The following is a 20,085-nucleotide window of genomic DNA, read 5'->3' as shown; positions in this document are numbered from 1 at the left end:
TGTTTTGAGTTGTAAAAAAAACATACTTCCACACATTATTGTTGAAATTTTCTTTTTCTAAATAAAAATTTAACATCTCTATTTTTATTCAGAAAAAGAAATTTTTAAAAATAATGTGTAAAAATACGCTTTTTTTACACCTCAAAATACGTGCACAAAGTCAAAGCGGCTATCATTTTGGAATGGAGGGAGTATATTATACTCCCTCCGTCCCATTTTAGTTGTCACCTTTGGGTTTGTGCCGGTCAAATTGACCAAAGTTTGACTGAAATTTATTAATATTTTATTAATTAAAAAAATAAAAAAAAATATGTCACCAGAAATAACTTTTAATCTACTTTAAGATGTAATTTTCAGTTTTTTAAAATAATGAAAGAGCGACTTATAATCTTTGGTCAAAGAGTAGTCAATTTGACCAACAAAAATAGAAATGTGACAACTAAAATAGGACGGAGGGAGTAATAAGCTAACATGAGTATAATTTGTATAAATTTTGTTCATGTTTTTTTACTTTGGTCATGTTCTTTTAGTCATTCTTATATTATTATCTTGCTAAAAACAAAAAAAAATCACACTAGAAATCTATCTCATAATAGGTACAAGTCTTAAACAATTATCAGACTAAAAATCTATCTCTTATAAGTACAAGTTTTAAATAAATTACAACACTAAAAATCTATCTCATAATAAATACAAGTCCTAAACCGATCCAAAACACCACAAGCATATAACTTTCTTCATTTTTTGGTCCATTTTACAATTATAACTCTATCTATCTTTTATTCTATATTTAGAACAAGCTGTAATATTATTCTATCTTACTAGAAAATATATAAAACTATTGTAATAGTGATCTTTAGTTGCTCTACTCCTTCTCCCCTAATCATTTTCTTACACTTTTCTTTTTAGGGCGTGTTATCCTCTTTTTTTGCATTTTGTAACTTACTAGAAATAGGTAATGAGTCCCACCACTTTCTCACATTTCTTTACTTTTCACACTACCTTTACTCCACTATCTCGTTTTTATATATTAAAAATCAATGGATCCCACCATTTCACCCTTTTTTTTTCTTTTTCCACTACTCTGTACATATTTCTTAACCTTCGTGCCAAACCATTTGTAAACAAATGACTAGGTTGGAGGGAATATAATATATATATATATATACAACAAGATATTAATATAGAACAAGATATAGCACAACATTGAATTTTCTCTTAAACTGATCCATTCCGTTTGGCTAAGCTTATGACTTATGACTTAATGTGACTTATTTGATAATCTAGGAGCTTAAAATGTCTGTTTGAGTAATTTTGACTTATTAATGATTTATGGGTTATTAAAAATATAATAATAAAAATAAAAATGATTTATGAGTAATTTATGACTTATGGTTATCTTTTATCAAAAAAAGTTTAAAAAAAACAAGTCACTGAAAAATGTACTCTAACTAACTCCTAACTTTAATTCAGTTTCCAACGTATTCCTGACTATAATCCGACTTCTGACTTATTACACAATCAAACATTTTCAGTTGAAAGTTAGAAACAGTTTTAAGCTCAGTTTTAAATTTAAACAAATCGGCTACTAGTTCCTTCGAGTTTGTAGAGTCTGCGAAAACCCAGTTCTATGAGAGTTCTATATTCTCCGACGGAAAATTTGGAGTTAATAAAAGATATATATCTCAATGAAGTGTGTGTATATATATATATGGGCATACCCCATTAGAAACTAAATTAGCATGGAAACTAGAAGCTAGTATCTGACCAATTTTTTATCACTATTTTTAATTGCAAATATCACTTGTTTGTACTTCACAAATCACTATTTCCTACAACAAAAAATCTCAGAAATATTGATATATAAATATACATATATCATCATCATCATCATCTTCACTCATATTACATTGATGAACCTCCGAGCATCATTATCAACCCATTTCACTGTTAACGCCGTCACTTATAACCACGATTGACTTATCACCGCTTGTCATTATAACTTGCTATTACTGGTGATTATTTACGACCAACATACACCTCATATCGTCATTTTTTTACCATCATAGACCTCATACAATTATAATTGATCATCAATAATCGATCAACAATAGCAAACATAAGCAAATTTTCTCAATTATCAACATTAAAAATTGCTAATTTGACTGCATAAAACAGTGGTTAATAGCGTATAAATGAGTGATATCTGTAGTTATAAACAATGATGATGGGAGTGGTTTCTAGTTTTCAGAATAACATTGGTTTCTATATGATCACTTGCCATCAATTGTTATTTCTTGTTTCGATTATTTTAATTTTTCCATATTCAATCTTTTACGATTTAGTATTTAAGAATTTTGATTTAGGTGTGTTTTGATGAAACTCAAAAAGTTAGTTATTGTTGTAAATTTATATGTAATAATTAGGCGGTGATTTATAAGTTAGGATTATTTCGATAATGTGATTTAGGGGGTGTTTGTTTTAGCAGAAATAGAAGCTGCGTTTACCTTATGTTTTTTTTAACCCCTTTGTATAAATAAGTAGAAGCACTTTTATTAAATTGAAAATACTAACTTTTCTCTCTCAACTTCCACTTCTTTTCCGAACATTTTATTGGACCGTTTGGATTAGTTTAAACCCGTTTATGAAAGACACCCATGCTCCCGGGCGAGAAGGGTAAAGCCACGTCATGAACATGACTGACCGGTCTCCAAAAGGGTCCTGCAATAGCCATAATGAGTTGTGTCATTTTGCTCTCAGAAAACGCCGTCAAAACACATCACGTAGCCTCCTGCCACTCTCATCCCCTTGCCTACTCATAGCACTAGTCATTACTCGTAGACCATGTAGCCCGTACTCTCCGTCTATATTAACGCCTCTTTTGCACACTTCGTAACTCTCCGTTACTCAAAAGCCTCCCCCCGAATCTCGTCTTCTTTTATATCTCTACTAAGTAGTACTCCCTCTGTCCCTCTCATTTCTTTACAGTTACTATTTTGGGATGTCCTTCTCATTTGTTTACGTTACTATAAATAGTATGTTTTTCTCATCATTACACCCATTATCTTCCCCACTATTTCATATTTAACAATAAAACTACTATTACACCCCCTACTTTCCTCCACTATCTCAAATCTATTATTAAATATGGGTTAATGTTCTATTTGGTCATTGTACTGGATCAAAACTTTCAAGTGGCCTACCGAGTCAAAAAAGCTTTCAGTCAACTAATTGTACCATTTAAAACTTTCAAATGGGTCATTCCGTTAGTTTCTTAACAGAGATATTCTCTCTCCTCGTCCTTTCTTTTTAAAACAAAACGATGCCATCAGTTTGTATACAGCAGCATTGGTGAGGAGAAATTAATTTTGGGGGAAAATCAGATGGCTAGGGTTTTCACTTTTGTTGCTTTCTTTCGGTCTGATTTTAAACTTGAATCATGTAAGGATGTATATATATATACATATATGAGTTTGTGTTTATATATGGGTGTTCATCTATTGTGTTGGTTGATTGTTGGTGTCGGAGAAGAGTGGGTATTGTACGGCGGCGATTGTTTGGCTGGAGGAATAAGGATGGCGGAGCGACAGATTTCTGGTGGTGACTGTATCGAGGTTTTGCGGCGGAGAAGGATAGTCGCTGCGGAGGTTGTCGCTCATATGGGGGAGGCGGCGATGCCGCCACTGTTGTGTGGGGGATGAAAGAAGGGCAATAGCGGCATCCATGAGTTCATATAGCAAAGCTCTTCGAGCATCCATACTATTCTGTTCAGATCGAAGCAGAGAGAAGTGGGTATGTATATGTTTAGGAGCTGGGTGTTAGATTTTAGGGTTTTTAATCAAAAAAACTATGCAAATCTGTTAAAAAAATGCAATTCCGTTAAAATTAACGTTTATCTGTTAAAGTCAAAGATCATTTAACGGAGCTGAAATATTTTTTAAGTTTAATCTTGTAATTGAAAGTTTTTAGATGCTTTGTTATTTGAATGAAAACTTTTTTGACTCGGTAGGCTAACTGAAAGTTTTGATCCAGTACAGTGACTAAATAGAGCATTAACCCTATTAAATATTGATAGGTCCCACCACTTTACCCACTTTTCATCTAACTTTACTCATTTTTCATACATGGTCTTGGTCTCCGCATCCCCCTCCAATGTAAACAATTGAGGGGACGGAAGGAGTATACGATTCCATGCTCCAACATATCGATTCTCTTTAAATCCACCCATGCCGCCGCTCTGTCTCTGAAAAACACACACACACAACCATGAAAACATTTCATCTTCTTTCATGTACACTTCTCCTTCTTCTTCTTCTTTTAATACAATTATCATCATCTTCTTCAGATCTTGAAGCTTTGCTAAGCCTCAAGGATTCGCTGGTGGGGCCCAACAGCTCAGGCCTTGCTGACTGGACTGCCAACACATCACACTGCTCATTCACCGGAATCACATGCGACGATGACTCACGAGTCATCGCGCTCAACATCTCCGACGTGCCTCTCTTCGGCACCATCTCGCCGCATATCGGCCTGCTCACCAGCCTCCTCACTCTCGTTCTCTTCTCCGACAATCTCACCGGCACCTTGCCGCCGGAGATGGCCCACTTAACCGCCGTCAAACACATTAACATCTCGTATAATGTGTTTACCGGCGAGTTCCCCGGTGCAATCGTCGTCAACATGACGCAGCTGGAAGCTTTCGACGCGTACAACAACAACTTCTCCGGCAATCTTCCGCTGGAGTTCGGCCGGTTGAGTAGTCTCAAATGTCTGTCGCTCGGAGGAAACTATTTCTCCGGCGACATTCCGGAAGAATACACACAACTTAAGTACTTAGAGAACTTGAGTTTACAAGGAAATAGTCTCCGCGGGATTATCCCGCGGAGCCTATCCAAGTTATCCAAGCTTCAAATTCTGCGTTTGGGTTATTATAATATGTATCTGGGAGGGATTCCGTCGGAGCTGGGAACTCTGAGTGATCTTCGTCTTCTCGATCTCGGTGGTTGTAATCTAACAGGCGAGATTCCGGCCAGCCTGGGAAATTTGAAGCTCTTGCACACTCTGTTCCTTCAGTACAACAATCTCACAGGTCATATTCCTTGGGAGCTTTCAGGTTTGATCAGTCTCATGTCCTTGGATTTGTCGATTAATAAGCTTACCGGCGAAATTCCGATGAGTTTTGTTGGTTTAACTAATTTGACGCTTCTCAATCTGTTTGATAATCACTTTGTTGGGCCTATTCCGGAGTTTGTGGGTGATTTTCCTAATTTAGAAGTGCTGGCTGTTTGGGAGAATAATTTCACTTTCGAATTACCTCCGAATCTCGGGAGTAATGGCAAGTTGAAGCAGGTGGATGTTACTGGAAATCATCTTACTGGGATGATTCCCAGGGATTTGTGCAAAGGAGGGAGATTAGTGACTTTGATTTTGATGCAGAATTATTTCCTTGGATCGATTCCGAGTGAGCTGGGGGAGTGTAAGTCGTTGATTCGGATACGAATTCAGAATAACTACTTCAATGGTAGCATTCCTGCAGGGTTCTTTAACATGCCCAAGCTAGAGATACTGGAAGTCAATGGTAACTACTTTTCGGGACAACTTCCTGCCAGTATTTCGGGGAATTCACTTCAGAGTCTTGTTATTTCTAATAATTTGATTTCGGGGGAAATTCCAAGTGGTATTGGCAATTTGGTCAAGTTAGAGCGGTTGGAGCTGCAAGTGAACAACTTTTCAGGGGGGTTTCCGAAAGAAATTTCTAATTTGAAGATGCTCTTGAAGATCAATATCAGTGCCAACAACTTGACGGGTGGTATCCCCGCGTCAATTGCTCGTTGCACGAAGCTGATCTCTATTGATTTGAGTCGGAATAGTTTGAATTCTGAACTTCCCGCTCAACTTACAATGTTGCCGGATTTGAATTCTCTTAATCTATCTCAAAATCAACTCAGTGGTGCAATTCCGCGTCAATTGGGATACATGAAGAGCTTAACAATCTTGGATCTTTCATACAACAATTTTTCTGGCAGGATTCCGGTTGATTGGCAATTGAAGGACTTCAGTGACGGAATCTTGGCCGGAAATCCAAACCTTTGTACCCCCAACAAGAAGTATTGTCCTGTAGTCACTAATTCATCTGACGCCTCTCATAGAGGCCACAGATTTAGCACTTCGAATCTTGTTATTGTCATAATCGTATTAGTTTTTCTGGGATTACTGTTGGTGGTTACGTTTCTAAGAATAAGAAAGAGGAGGCTCGAGAAATCAAAAGCATGGAAGCTCACTGCATTCCAAAGGCTTGATTTTAAAGTTGAAGATGTTGTCGAATGCCTCAAGGAAGAGAACATAATAGGCAAAGGTGGAGCTGGAGTTGTTTATCGCGGTTCCATGCCAGATGGCATTGACGTGGCAATTAAGCGACTAGTTGGGAGCCGACACAATGATCACGGATTCTCAGCTGAGATTCAGACCCTTGGGAGAATTCGCCACAGGCACATTGTTAGGTTGCTGGGGTACGTTTCCAACAAAGATGCCAATTTGTTGTTGTACGAGTACATGTCGAATGGGAGCTTGGGGGAGATATTACATGGTTCTAAAGGAGCTTATCTGCAGTGGGAAACAAGGTACAGAATTGCTGTGGAGGCTGCCAAGGGATTGTGTTATTTGCATCATGATTGTTCGCCATTAATCATCCACAGGGATGTCAAGTCGAATAACATACTGCTGGATTCTGATTACGAAGCTCATGTTGCTGATTTTGGACTAGCAAAGTTTTTGCAGGATGCTGGTGCATCCGAGTGCATGTCCTCCATCGCTGGATCCTACGGTTACATTGCTCCTGGTAATCACCTCATAACTTGTTAAATGCCTAAACATTACGCTTTAAAATGAATTTCTAATGTTCTAACCAAGTCTCTTGAATAAACACAGAATACGCTTACACCCTGAAAGTGGATGAGAAAAGCGATGTCTACAGCTTCGGAGTAGTACTTCTGGAGCTAATAGCAGGGCGGAAGCCAGTTGGTGAATTTGGCGACGGCGTCGACATAGTGAGGTGGATAAAGAAAACAACATCAGAATTGTCCCAACCATCTAATGCAGCTTCTGTGCTAGCAATCCTGGACTCCAGGTTAAATGCTTACCCGCTGAGTGGTGTGGTTTATCTGTTCAAAATTGCGATGATGTGCGTGGAGGATGAGAGTGCCTCCAGGCCTACCATGAGGGAAGTTGTTCACATGCTCACAAATCCACCACAATGTGCTCCTACTCTTCTGGAATAGCAAAACAAACGTTGGTTCTTCTCAAGAGACTAGTAGAATAAAATGCGCCCCTGATATTGTAATAGCATAATAATAGCATGCTAATGGCATGCTCTGTTTCATGGTTTTGCTATATATTTATCTCCTCCCCACTCTGTATTATTGCGTGGTATTCGGCGGTTGGAGGGACAGTGATTAACGTTAAAGTGTGATGTGTAATATTTGTGTCACTGATGTCTTGTAACATGTTACTTGCCTGGTTTGAGGGTTGTTGATGTAAATGCAGGGATCTATTCCAATTAAAACCTGCCATATGTCATTATGTACATGTTTTTTTACACAATTATGTGCACCAAGCATTTTCCTAAAATTTTACATGATGACATGTTGTTGAAGTTTTATACAAAATTTTGTATAAAATGATATGTCAGCTGAAGTTTATACAAAATTATGCACAATTGACGTGTCAATTGAGGTGGAGCGTTTTAATTAATGTTATTATACCGGTAGCTAGGAGCGAGTAAAACTGAACCGGAATTGAAAACTGAACTGCAAATTTGGTTTGGTCCAATTTTTCTGAAAATTCGGTTAGGTTCAGTCTGATTTAAAAATAATAATAATTCTGTCTTGAACGAATAACCCAAACAATATATATAATATATAAATAATATATATATATATATATATATATACATACATACATACATACATACATACATATATGCTATAACTATAATATCTAATTTATAAATTTAAATAGATGAACCGGTGATGAGTGATAATATTATTTATTAATAATTTATGAATTTTAATTTAATTTATAATATAATATTTTGCTTTTTTTAAAAAAAATTTGGTTATTTTGGTCCGGTCCGGACCGAAACCGGATTATTTCGGTTTGATACGGTCTGGTCTATAATAAAATTACAGTATGATTTGGTTTTAAAAAAAAATAAAATTTTGGTTTTCGGATCAATTTTGGACCGAACCAACCGAATATACACCCTGATATAAATAGGCCCATTTCAACCAAAATTTAGCACACTTCATTTGTGAGATTTTATATTCAATTTTATACTCTTCGAAAATAAGTATTCGTATTTAACAAATAGAGTTTAAGTATATATATATATATATATATATATATATATATATATATATATATAGCATCTTCAACAATGAAAAACCCTTAGCTAAAAATCATTAATATATAGTTATATATTATAAATACAAAAAATAGAAATTATATAGTTATATACTATAAATACAAAATATAGAAATTATGTAAAAAAAACTCACTCCAGTCATACTCTCCCCTAGTATATAATTATAGTCAAGCCCCAATGGATGACTATATTTGTCAATCTTCTGCAGGCCTGTAAGAAATCTGTAGTAAGATTACACATCATTTATTACCATATTGAACTCATTTATTTAATTTATAACAATCTAAATATTAATAACATGTTATTTTTAAATTATAACCAACCAATATAGTTAATGTCGTCGAATCATAGTGTTTTACGGGTTCAACAAATTTTACCTAATGTCTTCCAAATCGAATTATTTCGATTTGATACGGTCCGGTCTATATTATAATCTCGATCTGATTTGGTTTGAAAAATAATAAAATTTTGGTTTTGGGTCCAATTTTGGACCCAACCAACCGAATATACATCCATATATAAATAGGTCCATTTCAATCAAAACTTAGCAAATGTCACTTGTGAAAGTTTTTATATTCAATTTTATACTCATCCAGAAATAAGTATTCGTATTTAACAAATAGCGTTTAAGTATATATAAGATCATCTCCAACAATATAAAACCCTTAGTTAAAAATCATTAATATATAATATAAATAAAAAAAATATAGAAATTATTTATAAAAAAACTCACTCCAACTATACTCCCCCTTATCTATAATTATAATTAGCCTCCTCTCGATGACTATATTTGTTAATTCTCTACCGGCATGTAAGTAGTCTGTAGTTTACGCATCATTTATTACCATAATGAACTCATCTATTCAATTTATAACAATCTAAAATATCAATAACATGCTATTTTTAAATTATAACCAACCAATATAATCAATACCATCAAAGCACAATGTTTCACATGATCAACAAATTTTACATAATGCCTTAAATGTCCAATTTAGCTAACGATTATAACAAACCTTATTGGAGCTACTCTAAAGACTAAGGACTAGCTTATAACCCATGCAATGGACATGGGCTCTTTAATAAATTTATAAAATTGTATTTTTAATATATTGAAAAAGTTGGAAAAGATATTTAACAATAATATAATATAAGTTTTAATTAAATAAAAATAAAATATGAAAAAACATTTTTTTAAGTCATAATTACTTGTACTCTAGTAACTCTTGTCTTGTCCTTTGACCACATCTTAATTTTGATCTTTGACTCGTGCTTGTTTGGTAGCATTGTTGTATTATTCGCGATATCGTTTATTATAGTAAACTCTTTGCTGATCTTATTATGTATTTTTGATATATATTATTCATGAAATCGTATGCTTGTTTTTATCCCTCCAACTCATTCATATTTTGATATTAACAAAAAATTCTATAATAATTTTTATAAAAATGAGAGGCAAAGTTTACGAGCCTAATGTGATGCGGTTTATGTTCAAGATCTTGACCACATTTACGTTTGGAAGATTTTGATATTATAACGGAAGTTGAAGATCCTGCTCACTATAATTTTTTTGGCTGATTTGTATTTGTACGGGAGGATTTATATGTAACATCAACTTTCATCACGGTACGTCTTTCTCTTAATTTATTTATTTTTATTTCTTATAATCACATTTATGAACACATTCGCTTTTTCCCGCACGTGCCAATCAAGCATATTTTTTTATATTTATTATGTGAGGATTAAATTCGCTTTATTAATTTAATATTATGAATAATATTATTTTGTCTATTATGTTGTTTAAAAATATATATTAGATAAAATTAACTTTGTAATGGTATGATTTTGATGCTTCTAGAATTAAAATTGGTGGTTAATATTTAATTTGGATTCAAGAAAGAAATCATAAACATGTAAAAGGCAGAATTTGTTTTGGATTAGGAAAAAGAATCATAAATATGCAAGTAAATATTAGTTGATAAACTTTTTGAAGTATTGAGAGCATACGATTAAATTATATTTCTTTGCTTATCATATATAAATATATATACAATATAATAATAAATATAGATGAACGTATTTTCAAATTAAATATTTGTATTTTTAAAGTAAAATAATTACTCCCTTTGTTTTTTATATTAGACGCTTTGACTTTGGGTACGTATCTTTAAATGCTTTGATCGAGTAGTTAAACATATTATTTTTTAAATTTTCTTTTTCTGAATAAAAATATATAATCAAAATTTTAATTCACAAAAAAACTCAATTAAAAATAATAATTTTTATTATCCGGTCAACTCATCTAAAGATGTGTGTCAAAAATCAAAACGTCAAATATTAAAAAATATTAAAAAATGGAGGGAGTAAATAATAAGGAATGAAATCATCATAAGCAAAAGATAATAAAAAGAGCGGAGAGGGAAGGTGGGGGAGATTAAGGGGCCGTTTGGGCAAGCTTAAAAAAGTGACTTCTTGCTTAAACTAGAGAAGTGGAGCAGAAGTGAGAAGTAAATAAGTGAATTAAGTCTTTGGAAAAGAAGCAGAAGTTGTGAGAGAGAAGCTAGGATTCTCAGCTTCTTAAAAGTGCTTCTACTTCTTTACACAAACGGGTCAAGAAAAGCAGAAGCCAGAAGCAGCTTCTGCTTCTGGTAAACAAACAGGGAATTTTATTTGGGAAGAGAAATATAAAGACCTGTGAAACCCTAGTTTTGGCGAACATCGGATTCAAAATCGAATTCTTCCATCTTGAGTTCAGGTAATTCCTACCTCCCCGTTTTATTATATATATGTTGCAGTAGTTCCCGTTGTTATTGTTTTGTACAATCCTTGGATTGAGTTTGTAACAAGAGATTATTGTAGATGCTTAGTTACTAGTAATTGATAGCTTAGTAATTAATCCACAACCTCTATTAAGTAAAGCTACTAAGATTATAGGGGTTTTAATTGTGTTGCGTTTTCGATTTATTTGTAGAAGTTTGCAATTTCTATAGCTTGGAACATGGATGATGATCAGGAGATGGAGAAGTTTGGAATGGATAATGATTTTGAGGGGGGGCAGTATGTAGGTGCTGAATTTTATTATGCTAGGCGTAAGGACAAGAGAACCCAGACGAAAGATGATGTGCTCTATGGCGTCTTTGCGTCTGACGATAGTGATTCAGATGATTACTCTTCCAAGAAGAAGAAGAAGCGGAAAAATGACCTGTCTAGAAAAGCTGACCTCACTAAGCCTGTTAGTTTTGTGTCCACTGGCGTTGTCATGCCTAATCAGGAAATTGATAAAAATTCCGAGGAGGAAGATAAAGATCAGTATGATGATACCCCTTCTGGTTTAGGGCTAGGTGCGTCTCGATTTGGTTCATCTGGCCTTGGTTTTAGTTCCGACGGAAAAGGAAAGCCAGCTGAAGAAGTGCAAGTTGAAACGGAAGATGATTATTTGCCGACATCTTTCGGAGAGAAGATTAAGAAAGGTGCACTATTGCGCCGGCAAGAGAAGGAAAAGGAGAAGTCAAAAATTAATCTCAAGTCGTCCCAAGGGGCAAGGAAGGAATCAAGTAACCATGGCAATATTGGTGGATTCGAACAACACACCAAAGGGATAGGAATGAAGTTGCTTGAAAAGATGGGTTACAAAGGAGGCGGGCTTGGAAAAAATGAACAAGGTATTGTGGCACCTGTTGAGGCAAAGTTGCGGCCTCAGAAAATGGGAATGGGTTATAATGAATACAAGGAAGCTACTCTGCCTACATTGAAGGAACTGGAAGAAAAAAAGTCTATCCCCAATGCAGTGCAGTCCTCAGAAAATCGATCGAAAGAGAAACTCTGGTCTAAGCAAGCACGATCTAAGAAGAAGAAGATGAATTATGTTACTGCTGAAGAATTGCTGGCGAAGAAAGAAGAGCAGGGACTGGAAGTTGTTCAAAAGGTGTTTGATATGAGGGGACCGCAGGTTCGAATCTTGACAAACTTGGAGAACTTGAATGCTGAAGAGAAGGCTAGGGAAAATGATATCCCAATGCCTGAACTTCAGCATAATGTCAGATTAATTGTCGATTTAGCTGAGCTTGATATACAGAAGTTAGATCGAGATTTGAGAAATGAGAGGGAAACAGTGGTCAGTTTGCAGCAGGAGAAGGAAAGGCTTAACAAAGAGGTAGTGAACCAGAAGCAGCAGCTTGATAATATGGAGGAGATAGTTTCTGTCTTGGACACTATAGGCAATGAAAACTTGTCAGGAACATTGACATTGACCTCTCTTGCAAACTCATTTGGGAACTTGCAAAAGCAATATGCTGATGATTACAAATTGTGCAACTTGTCGTGCATTGCCTGTTCGTTTGCTATGCCTTTGTTCATAAGGGTGTTTCAGGGATGGGACCCACTCCAGAATCCCGCACATGGGTTGGAAGTTATATCCTTGTGGAAAAACCTATTGCAAGGTGATCTCACTGATCCTGGTTCACCTTATACACAGCTAATAATGGAAGTTGTTTTCCCAGCTGTTAGGATATCGGGCACTAATACTTGGCAAGCAAGGGAACCAGAGCCGATGCTTCGATTTTTGGAGTCATGGGAGGAGCTGCTGCCTATTCCTGTTAGGCAGACCATATTAGACAATGTAGTCATGCCCAAGTTGTCAGCTGCTATTGATTCGTGGGATCCCCGCAGGGAAACAATACCGATTCATCTTTGGGTGCATCCATGGTTACCATGGTTACGTCAGAAGTTGGAGATTTTCTACCACACAATTCGCATCCGTTTGGAAAGTGTGCTTCATGCTTGGCAGCCTGATGATATTTCTGCATTCTGTATATTGTCCCCTTGGAAGACTGTATTTGATTCAGCCAGCTGGGAGCAACTAATGGTCCGATATATTATCCCAAAGTTGTTGACCGTCATGCATGAATTTCAAGTAAATCCAGCTAACCAAAATCTTGATAAGTTCTACCTGGTTAGGACTTGGGCTACTGCTATTCCAATTTCACACATGCTTCATTTAATGGATGTGTTTTTCAATAAGTGGCAAGAAGTTCTGTACCACTGGTTATGCTCACGCCCGAACTTTGAAGAAGTTACCAGCTGGTATGTTGGTTGGAAGGAGCTTATTCCTCCTGAACTTCTGGCAAATGAACATATCCGATACCGCCTTAATGTGGGTCTGGAGATGATGAACAGAGCTTTTGAGGGTATAGAGGTGGTACAACCTGGTATGAGGGAGAACATTAATTATCGCAGGCCGCCAGAGCAAAGACCGTTTGGGGCTCCGCAAACAGCAGCCTATAATGCTCAACAAGCTTCTGCCACCCCAGTTAGTGCAACACAGATGGGGGGTATAGGCGGTGGGAATGAGATGAGTTTGAAAGATGTTATTGAGTTTTATGCGCAGCAGAATGGATTATTGTTTAAGCCTAAACCTGGCAGAACTCAAGATGGTCATCAGATATATGGCTTTGGTAATGTTAGCATTATAATTGATTCTCTTAACCAGAAGGTGTTTGCACAAACTGAAGAGAAGTGGTCCTTGGTGTCACTTGACCAGCTTCCTGAGCTGCACAATCGTTCTATTTCAAGGCGACGTTAAATTTCCAACTCAAATGGTGTTTCTGATTATGATTATCAATGATTCACTGTTACACAGACTATAAGCTGCAGAAGATTATAATATTTATAAGATTGATGATGCTATCATTTGAGGTTAGCTTTTTCTCTGCAACTATTTTTTCATTAACCTTCAAGAGTGGTGCTATCATTCTTGCAACTAATCTTTTATGTTGCCCTGACCTTAGCTTTACGAGCACAATATAAGCTGGTGACTTATATTAACATTAGTTTTGAGTATTCTGTACTTCTCTCAGATATCTGAATCTGTTTTTTTTTTTTTTGTGTATGTTTTGAAATTACAATAAATGTTTTTTGAGCCATTTTGTTATGCGACTATGCAGTGGTTAAGTAGACTCTAATAGATTCATGCAACTGCACTCTCTTTTTCTGGAACTCACTGGTATGTGTTCTATTAATGAAGAAGGTTGTGTATCTATTCATCTATAGGATCAGTGTTTCATCCAAATTAGTGAATGTATGCATTGGTCAGTGATCTTGTTGTTTGAAATTTAAGGTGAATTGTTTTAAATAAAACTTGTATCATACATTTTGCAATCTAGGCCAGTATCTGTCTACTCTATTAAAAATGTAGAGCTTTTCTTGATAAGTCAAGTGCTTACTTGTTATCCCTTAGGCCAATGTGTTAAAGCGGCCTATTTATGGACAATAAAGGCGAGGTTGCGTATGTTGGAACCTGCCTAAATCCTTCTGATGTGGGAGTTGTGAACTACTATTATCCATCCCCACCATTGTGTTGGACTACCTGCAGAATTTCCGCTTATGAAAGGTACCAAGAGCCTCAAAATAGATCCTTAAAAGAATGTTTTGTGTTTTTGTTCGTAAGATTGGTTTCCTGTGAGAAGATAAATTTTGTGGTTAACATCTGTCTACGTGGTTGATCCTATAAGGAGTATTGCCCTCTGATTTGTGTATCCATTTTTAGATAGGACCAAAGATTCGCAGAGTCCTTTTAAATTTGAATATCGAAATGTTGAACGGCTCCCATAGGAAGGAGCTTTAAAGAACCTGAAATGATTTATAAGTTTATTACTCCTTATTGAGTAAGTCACAATAATGACATATCATAAAATAAAACTTTTAGAAAAATAAAGAGAAGAAAGAGACCATGCTTAAACCCTTCTTTTTGTATTGCAGAACATTTTATTGACAATTTGGCGAAATATCACTATCAGTATATGGTCCAACCAGTCCAAATCCAGTATGGTATTAAGTTGATTTTATGTGTATTTAAATTCATGTATCAAAATTTCTTGAGTTGGGCGTATATAGTAAAAATACTTGAATAGACTAGTTTATGAAAGAGAGAAGAAAAGAGAGCTTATTTATGTTCACACAAACTGATTGATACATTTCAAGAGGCATTGCCATTGCATCACCCCAACCGTAGTTAGGCACTCGTTAAGCGACCACTAGGCAGATTATACGTTTAAGTGTTCAACTATATATATTTGTAATAATATTTTCATGTATTTTGTGTTATACTCCCTCTGTCTCCTTTTACATGTTCCTTTTTAAAAAAATTACGCATATTAAGAAAATGTTAGTTGAGTTTCTTGTTTACTTGTCCACCCCTAATAATTGTGATAAATTAATTGAGTATATTAGTCAAACATTGGAACATGTATCTGAAGGGTATTCTTTGAAAAAATATTCAAAAAGTTGTTTTGAAAAGAGAAAGGAACAAGTTTTGGGATAAGTTATTTCTTCAAAAGGGACATGTAAAAGGGGACGGAGAGAGTTATAAAATAGATAACTAGAAGTCTAGAACAACTACAGTAGGAGTCCTCTAAAGTGAGACCATAAAAATTTATCACTTCAAAAATAGATTTATATAAGAAACTTATCACTTTAAAGAGGTTTCATATAAGAGAGGTCTCATCACAATAATTAAAATTATTATAATTAATATGTCACATACTAATACATATCATATACATATTTTCAAGTGATATACTAACATCTATGTGGATTAACACTTTCAGGTTCAAAATAACACATTTAAATTTGATATCATTCCCTACATTAATAAAATTGTTGCAACATAGCATAAAAGATATCACAAAGACGAATTGGAGGCAACTTGGATGATAATAAATGGAGTGGAATGGTGAAAGTTATTCAAGAAGAAATAATTTTACAAATCTGTATTAAAATAATTTCCGTGTTAAAAGAGAGTCTAAAAATATGTATATAGTAAAAAATGTCACTTTATGGGAAAGTTGGGATCGATATTTAACATTAAGATTTTCTTAAAGTTTATTAATTATCACATTAGAGGGGTTATTAAATTTTGATACTGGTTGGGACCAACTTTTTATCAGTTTAGAGAGTTCATCACTTAAGAGATTATTAATTTATAGGGGTTCTACTGTATAGTGATATGTAATGGCTATGGGATTCTACCAGTCATTTGTAGAAAAATTCTCTACTGAAGCACCTCAAATTGATATTTTTTAACATTTTTTTTGAAAATCCAACCGTACATACGGAAAGATTACATAAATATTAGTCAGTGTACAATTTTTTTTTATAGCAAATTACATTCTATATATGCTGCACTTTTAGATCATAATAATGCATGAAATCTAATGATATACCTCTGTTAAGCTGATGTATGGTACTTGGTTTATCATATATTTATTACATATTTTTGTTTGTTTATGTGTCGCCCTTCTTCTCGAATCCAAAGGGGACTTCTGCTATTTAGAATCTTTCGGCGGTGTGCTCCGTTTATTATTCTTGCTGAAGATTAGCATTTCGATGAGACTGGGAGTTGTGTATATGGAACTAAAGTTAGACTGTGTCTAACTGCCTATTCCAATAGGAACTGCAGATTTTTGGCAGATAGATAATTACCTCATAGGAAGCTTACCTTGAGAAAGGAGAGTTACATGGGCAGCCCCCTTCCCTATGCAGCCTTGCCCCGTGTGCAAGCGGTCTCTCTCATTCAAAACCATGCATGAAAATTCATCTCAGCCAGTTACCAAGTGGTAAAATAAGTTCCTGCTATTCTATTTTTCCTCAAATAGGGTGCTCGGCCCTGGGTTAGGAAAAGTTTGAGAGACGCCAAAGCACAAAAGTTGCCTCCATATTTGTGATGTGTAGACATAAGTACAGTTTTATTGTTGGTGTATCTGTGCATATTTGATGTGTAGACATGAGGGTTTTGTGTGTGTATATATATGCAATTGTGCATGCAAGGAACTGCAGATGTGTTATCAGTGTGTGCCACTAAATTGTGTGACTAACCATTACCTCTGTGTCGCATGTTTATGTTGTTACTTGTAGCAATTAACCTTTCAATTGCCCTCAAATATAAAATATAATAAAACTAAAACGTTTAATCTTTATGCAGGGGAAAGAAAAGCCTGATTGCTAGTTACTCAGGTGCAAGATCCGCTGGAGAGTGGAGATGTGTTCTCAACCCCGGGGTTGAGAGGGGAATGAGCGACTAGAAACTTGTTTGAATTTAATGCTGGCAATAGTTGTGTTCTTTGAGATATGCAGTTTGAATTCTTTTTGGCACTATGTTGTTTTATATATAAGTTCTCATTCGTATAGAAAGTTGATGTTTTTCTTTATGATACGTTACAGGGATGGCAATTTGTACCGAACCGATGGATACCCGATCCATACCGATCCGATTGGGTTTTAGCGAACCCGAAATATTCGGGTTTGGGTTCGGGTTCGGGTTTAATTTTTAAACCCGAACTATTTTCGGGTCGGGTTCGGGTTTATGGCATACCGTTTCGAACCCGACCCGAAAACCCGAAACCCGTTTCAAACCGAACCCGAACCCGAATCCGACCCGAAACCCGTGTGTGTGTATATATATTTTTTTATATTATTAATATTTATTAGTAACATGTACATATATAGTATACCATAATATTACTAATTTTTAATATTTATTCTTTATTAGTATTTATTAAGTCATTAATCTGATTAGCGCTTCATTCCCTCTGTTTACAAACTATATATCAGAGGCAGACTGCATACAGGTAATGTTGCTGCCTTGCAACGAATGTGCCATATGCTTTTGCCGTGCTTAAATAATAATTTGCTTTCAAATATTCAGGATTTTTGGTATTTTTATTTTAATCTGCTGAATTTTCATTTTTTTAAATAAATATATTTTTCGGGTTTCGGGTAAACCCGAACCCGAATAAAACCCGACGGGTTCGGGTTTGGGTTTACATAATTCGGGTTTTTCGGGTTCGGATTCGGTTTCGGGTTTATGATATAAAATCGGGTTCGGGTTTGGTTTTTACAAAACCCGTTTCGACCGACCCGTTTGCCATCCCTAGATACGTATATCTTCAATCAGTCCTATCCAGAATAATAGAACCGGGGAAAAACTTGACCAGACAAACCAAATATTTATTTTGGTACGGTGTCTCGAACTGTGTATACTGCACCTATAAATTTATTTTGCAGCATGATTAATTCTAAGGATTGGTTCTCATTTTCATTGGAACAAAGACCCTTATATATCTATCTAGGGTCTTACTCCAGTACAAACTCTTTACTGTACAAACGTACAAACCAGTGATTATGGCAATAATATTTTGTGATTAGCAGATTTTAATATAACAAATACATACATCCATCACCACCACCGCCAACCACCACTGCGCCTCTCTCTCTCCACCAGTCACCATCAACCACCACTGCCCAGCGCCTCTTTCTCTCACCACCCACCACCACCACCACTGCCAGCAGCTCACTCTGGTTGTTCGCTCACCTACCTGTGCTATACACACAATCGTGTCTCTCTGTCTCAATCGTGTTTCTAGCACTACCCTCGCGCCGCGCTGCACCAGCACTCGGCTATGTCGCCCTGTAAGTGCTCCCCTCCCCTTATCTCTCCATCAGACCCCCTGATAGATTTAGTGATTTTGTTCAATCATTTAGTGATTCTGTTCAAGTCATTTAGTGATTGTTTGTACGTTTGTACACTAAAGAGTTTGTATTTGAGCACTTGCCTATCTATATATATATATGTTTAGGGCAAAGATAAAAAATATGTAGTGTATTCCGTGAAAATATAATCTTTATAAATATAATAAAATATGATGTAATAGTGAACAATATATTTGAACACAGTTGAGGTAAATGGTGAGATCAAAAAGTGAAGTAGGCGGAAATGAGTGGATGGAAAAAGATAAGAAATGAATCTCACTTTTTTACTCTGTTTCAAACAGTGTTATAAAAAGCGGGAATCAGAGTTGGTGGAAGCACTATCCAGGGATTAATCGAATAATTGGGAATAATCAGAATGATTAATTGGATCAATAATCGGAATTAATTTAATATTATTTTTAATAATATGTGTATAAATTATAGATTTGTAATTTTATATGAACAGAATAGCAAATATTTATATACTACAAATAAAAAACACACACATGTATAATTAGCACATACAAAAAATATATATGTTAAAGTATGTTGCATAATAACATGACATAATCTAATAAAAAATTGTATATAATACGTAACTATATTTTTTCATAATCAATAAAGTTATAATTGAATAATTTTGATATTTTATACTCCCGTCCCTCCCATTTATATAAAATGGGTTGAGTACGGAGATTAAAAAATATGTATAAAGTAGTGAAAAAAAAAGAAAAGTGGATGAAGTGGTGGACCCACTGATTTTTAATGTATAAAAAAAGGGGTTTTATATCAAATTGCCCACCGAACTCAGCAAAATATATTAAATAGCTACCCGATCTCCATGACGACTCATTTAAACAACTATAATACTGCTATATATCATTCCGTTAACTTCAAAAAAAGCCCTAACAACAAACGTTAAGTTCAAAAATTGTAGAGATTAGAACATTACCGGCCCCAGCAAAAGTGCCTCCAAATGCTCCGAAACTGCCTTAATCTACAACAACTAAAGCAGCTTCTAACCCTTCAAGGAAGAGCATCAACAGGCTCAGAATATGCTCTTAATCTAGATGACTATTGACGTCAATTTTAAGTTATCAGTATTTCCTTTTTGCTCATGTAAACTGTGCTCTGCAATT

The 20,085-nt window shown here is 35.2% G+C and overlaps 2 protein-coding genes across 8 annotated transcripts; both read left to right on the top strand.

The window, feature by feature from the left end:
* Positions 1 to 4,154: 4,154 nt before the first annotated feature.
* LOC108224466 (receptor protein kinase CLAVATA1) lies at positions 4,155 to 7,599 on the top strand. The gene is made up of 2 exons (XM_017399103.2): positions 4,155 to 6,838; positions 6,928 to 7,599. Exons 1-2 carry the CDS (start codon positions 4,267 to 4,269, stop codon positions 7,275 to 7,277), a joined length of 2,922 nt encoding a protein of 973 aa, XP_017254592.1. The 5' UTR covers positions 4,155 to 4,266; the 3' UTR covers positions 7,278 to 7,599.
* Positions 7,600 to 10,816: 3,217 nt separating this feature from the next.
* On the top strand, positions 10,817 to 17,625 carry LOC108227762 (septin and tuftelin-interacting protein 1 homolog 1). Of its 7 annotated transcripts, none has more exons than XR_010284408.1 (6): positions 10,817 to 10,860; positions 11,086 to 11,177; positions 11,394 to 14,116; positions 14,658 to 14,810; positions 15,179 to 15,247; positions 17,400 to 17,625. XR_010284408.1 is itself a non-coding variant. In XM_064079349.1 (3 exons), the coding sequence occupies exon 3, from the start codon at positions 11,421 to 11,423 to the stop codon at positions 14,001 to 14,003; it is 2,583 nt and encodes an 860-aa protein (XP_063935419.1). In that variant the 5' UTR covers positions 10,817 to 10,860; positions 11,086 to 11,177; positions 11,394 to 11,420; the 3' UTR covers positions 14,004 to 14,343. The 7 variants fall into 7 exon arrangements, 1 of the variants encoding a protein (XP_063935419.1); XR_010284407.1 differs by lacking the exon at positions 15,179 to 15,247 and adding an exon at positions 14,365 to 14,423; XR_010284406.1 differs by lacking the exon at positions 15,179 to 15,247.
* Positions 17,626 to 20,085: the final 2,460 nt, after the last annotated feature.

This window comes from Daucus carota, chromosome 6 (assembly GCF_001625215.2).
Source record: "Daucus carota subsp. sativus chromosome 6, DH1 v3.0, whole genome shotgun sequence".
NCBI classification, from domain to species: Eukaryota; Viridiplantae; Streptophyta; class Magnoliopsida; order Apiales; family Apiaceae; genus Daucus; species Daucus carota.
Note: the sequence above shows the minus strand (reverse complement) of the source record. Positions and strands in the feature narration are given on the sequence as shown.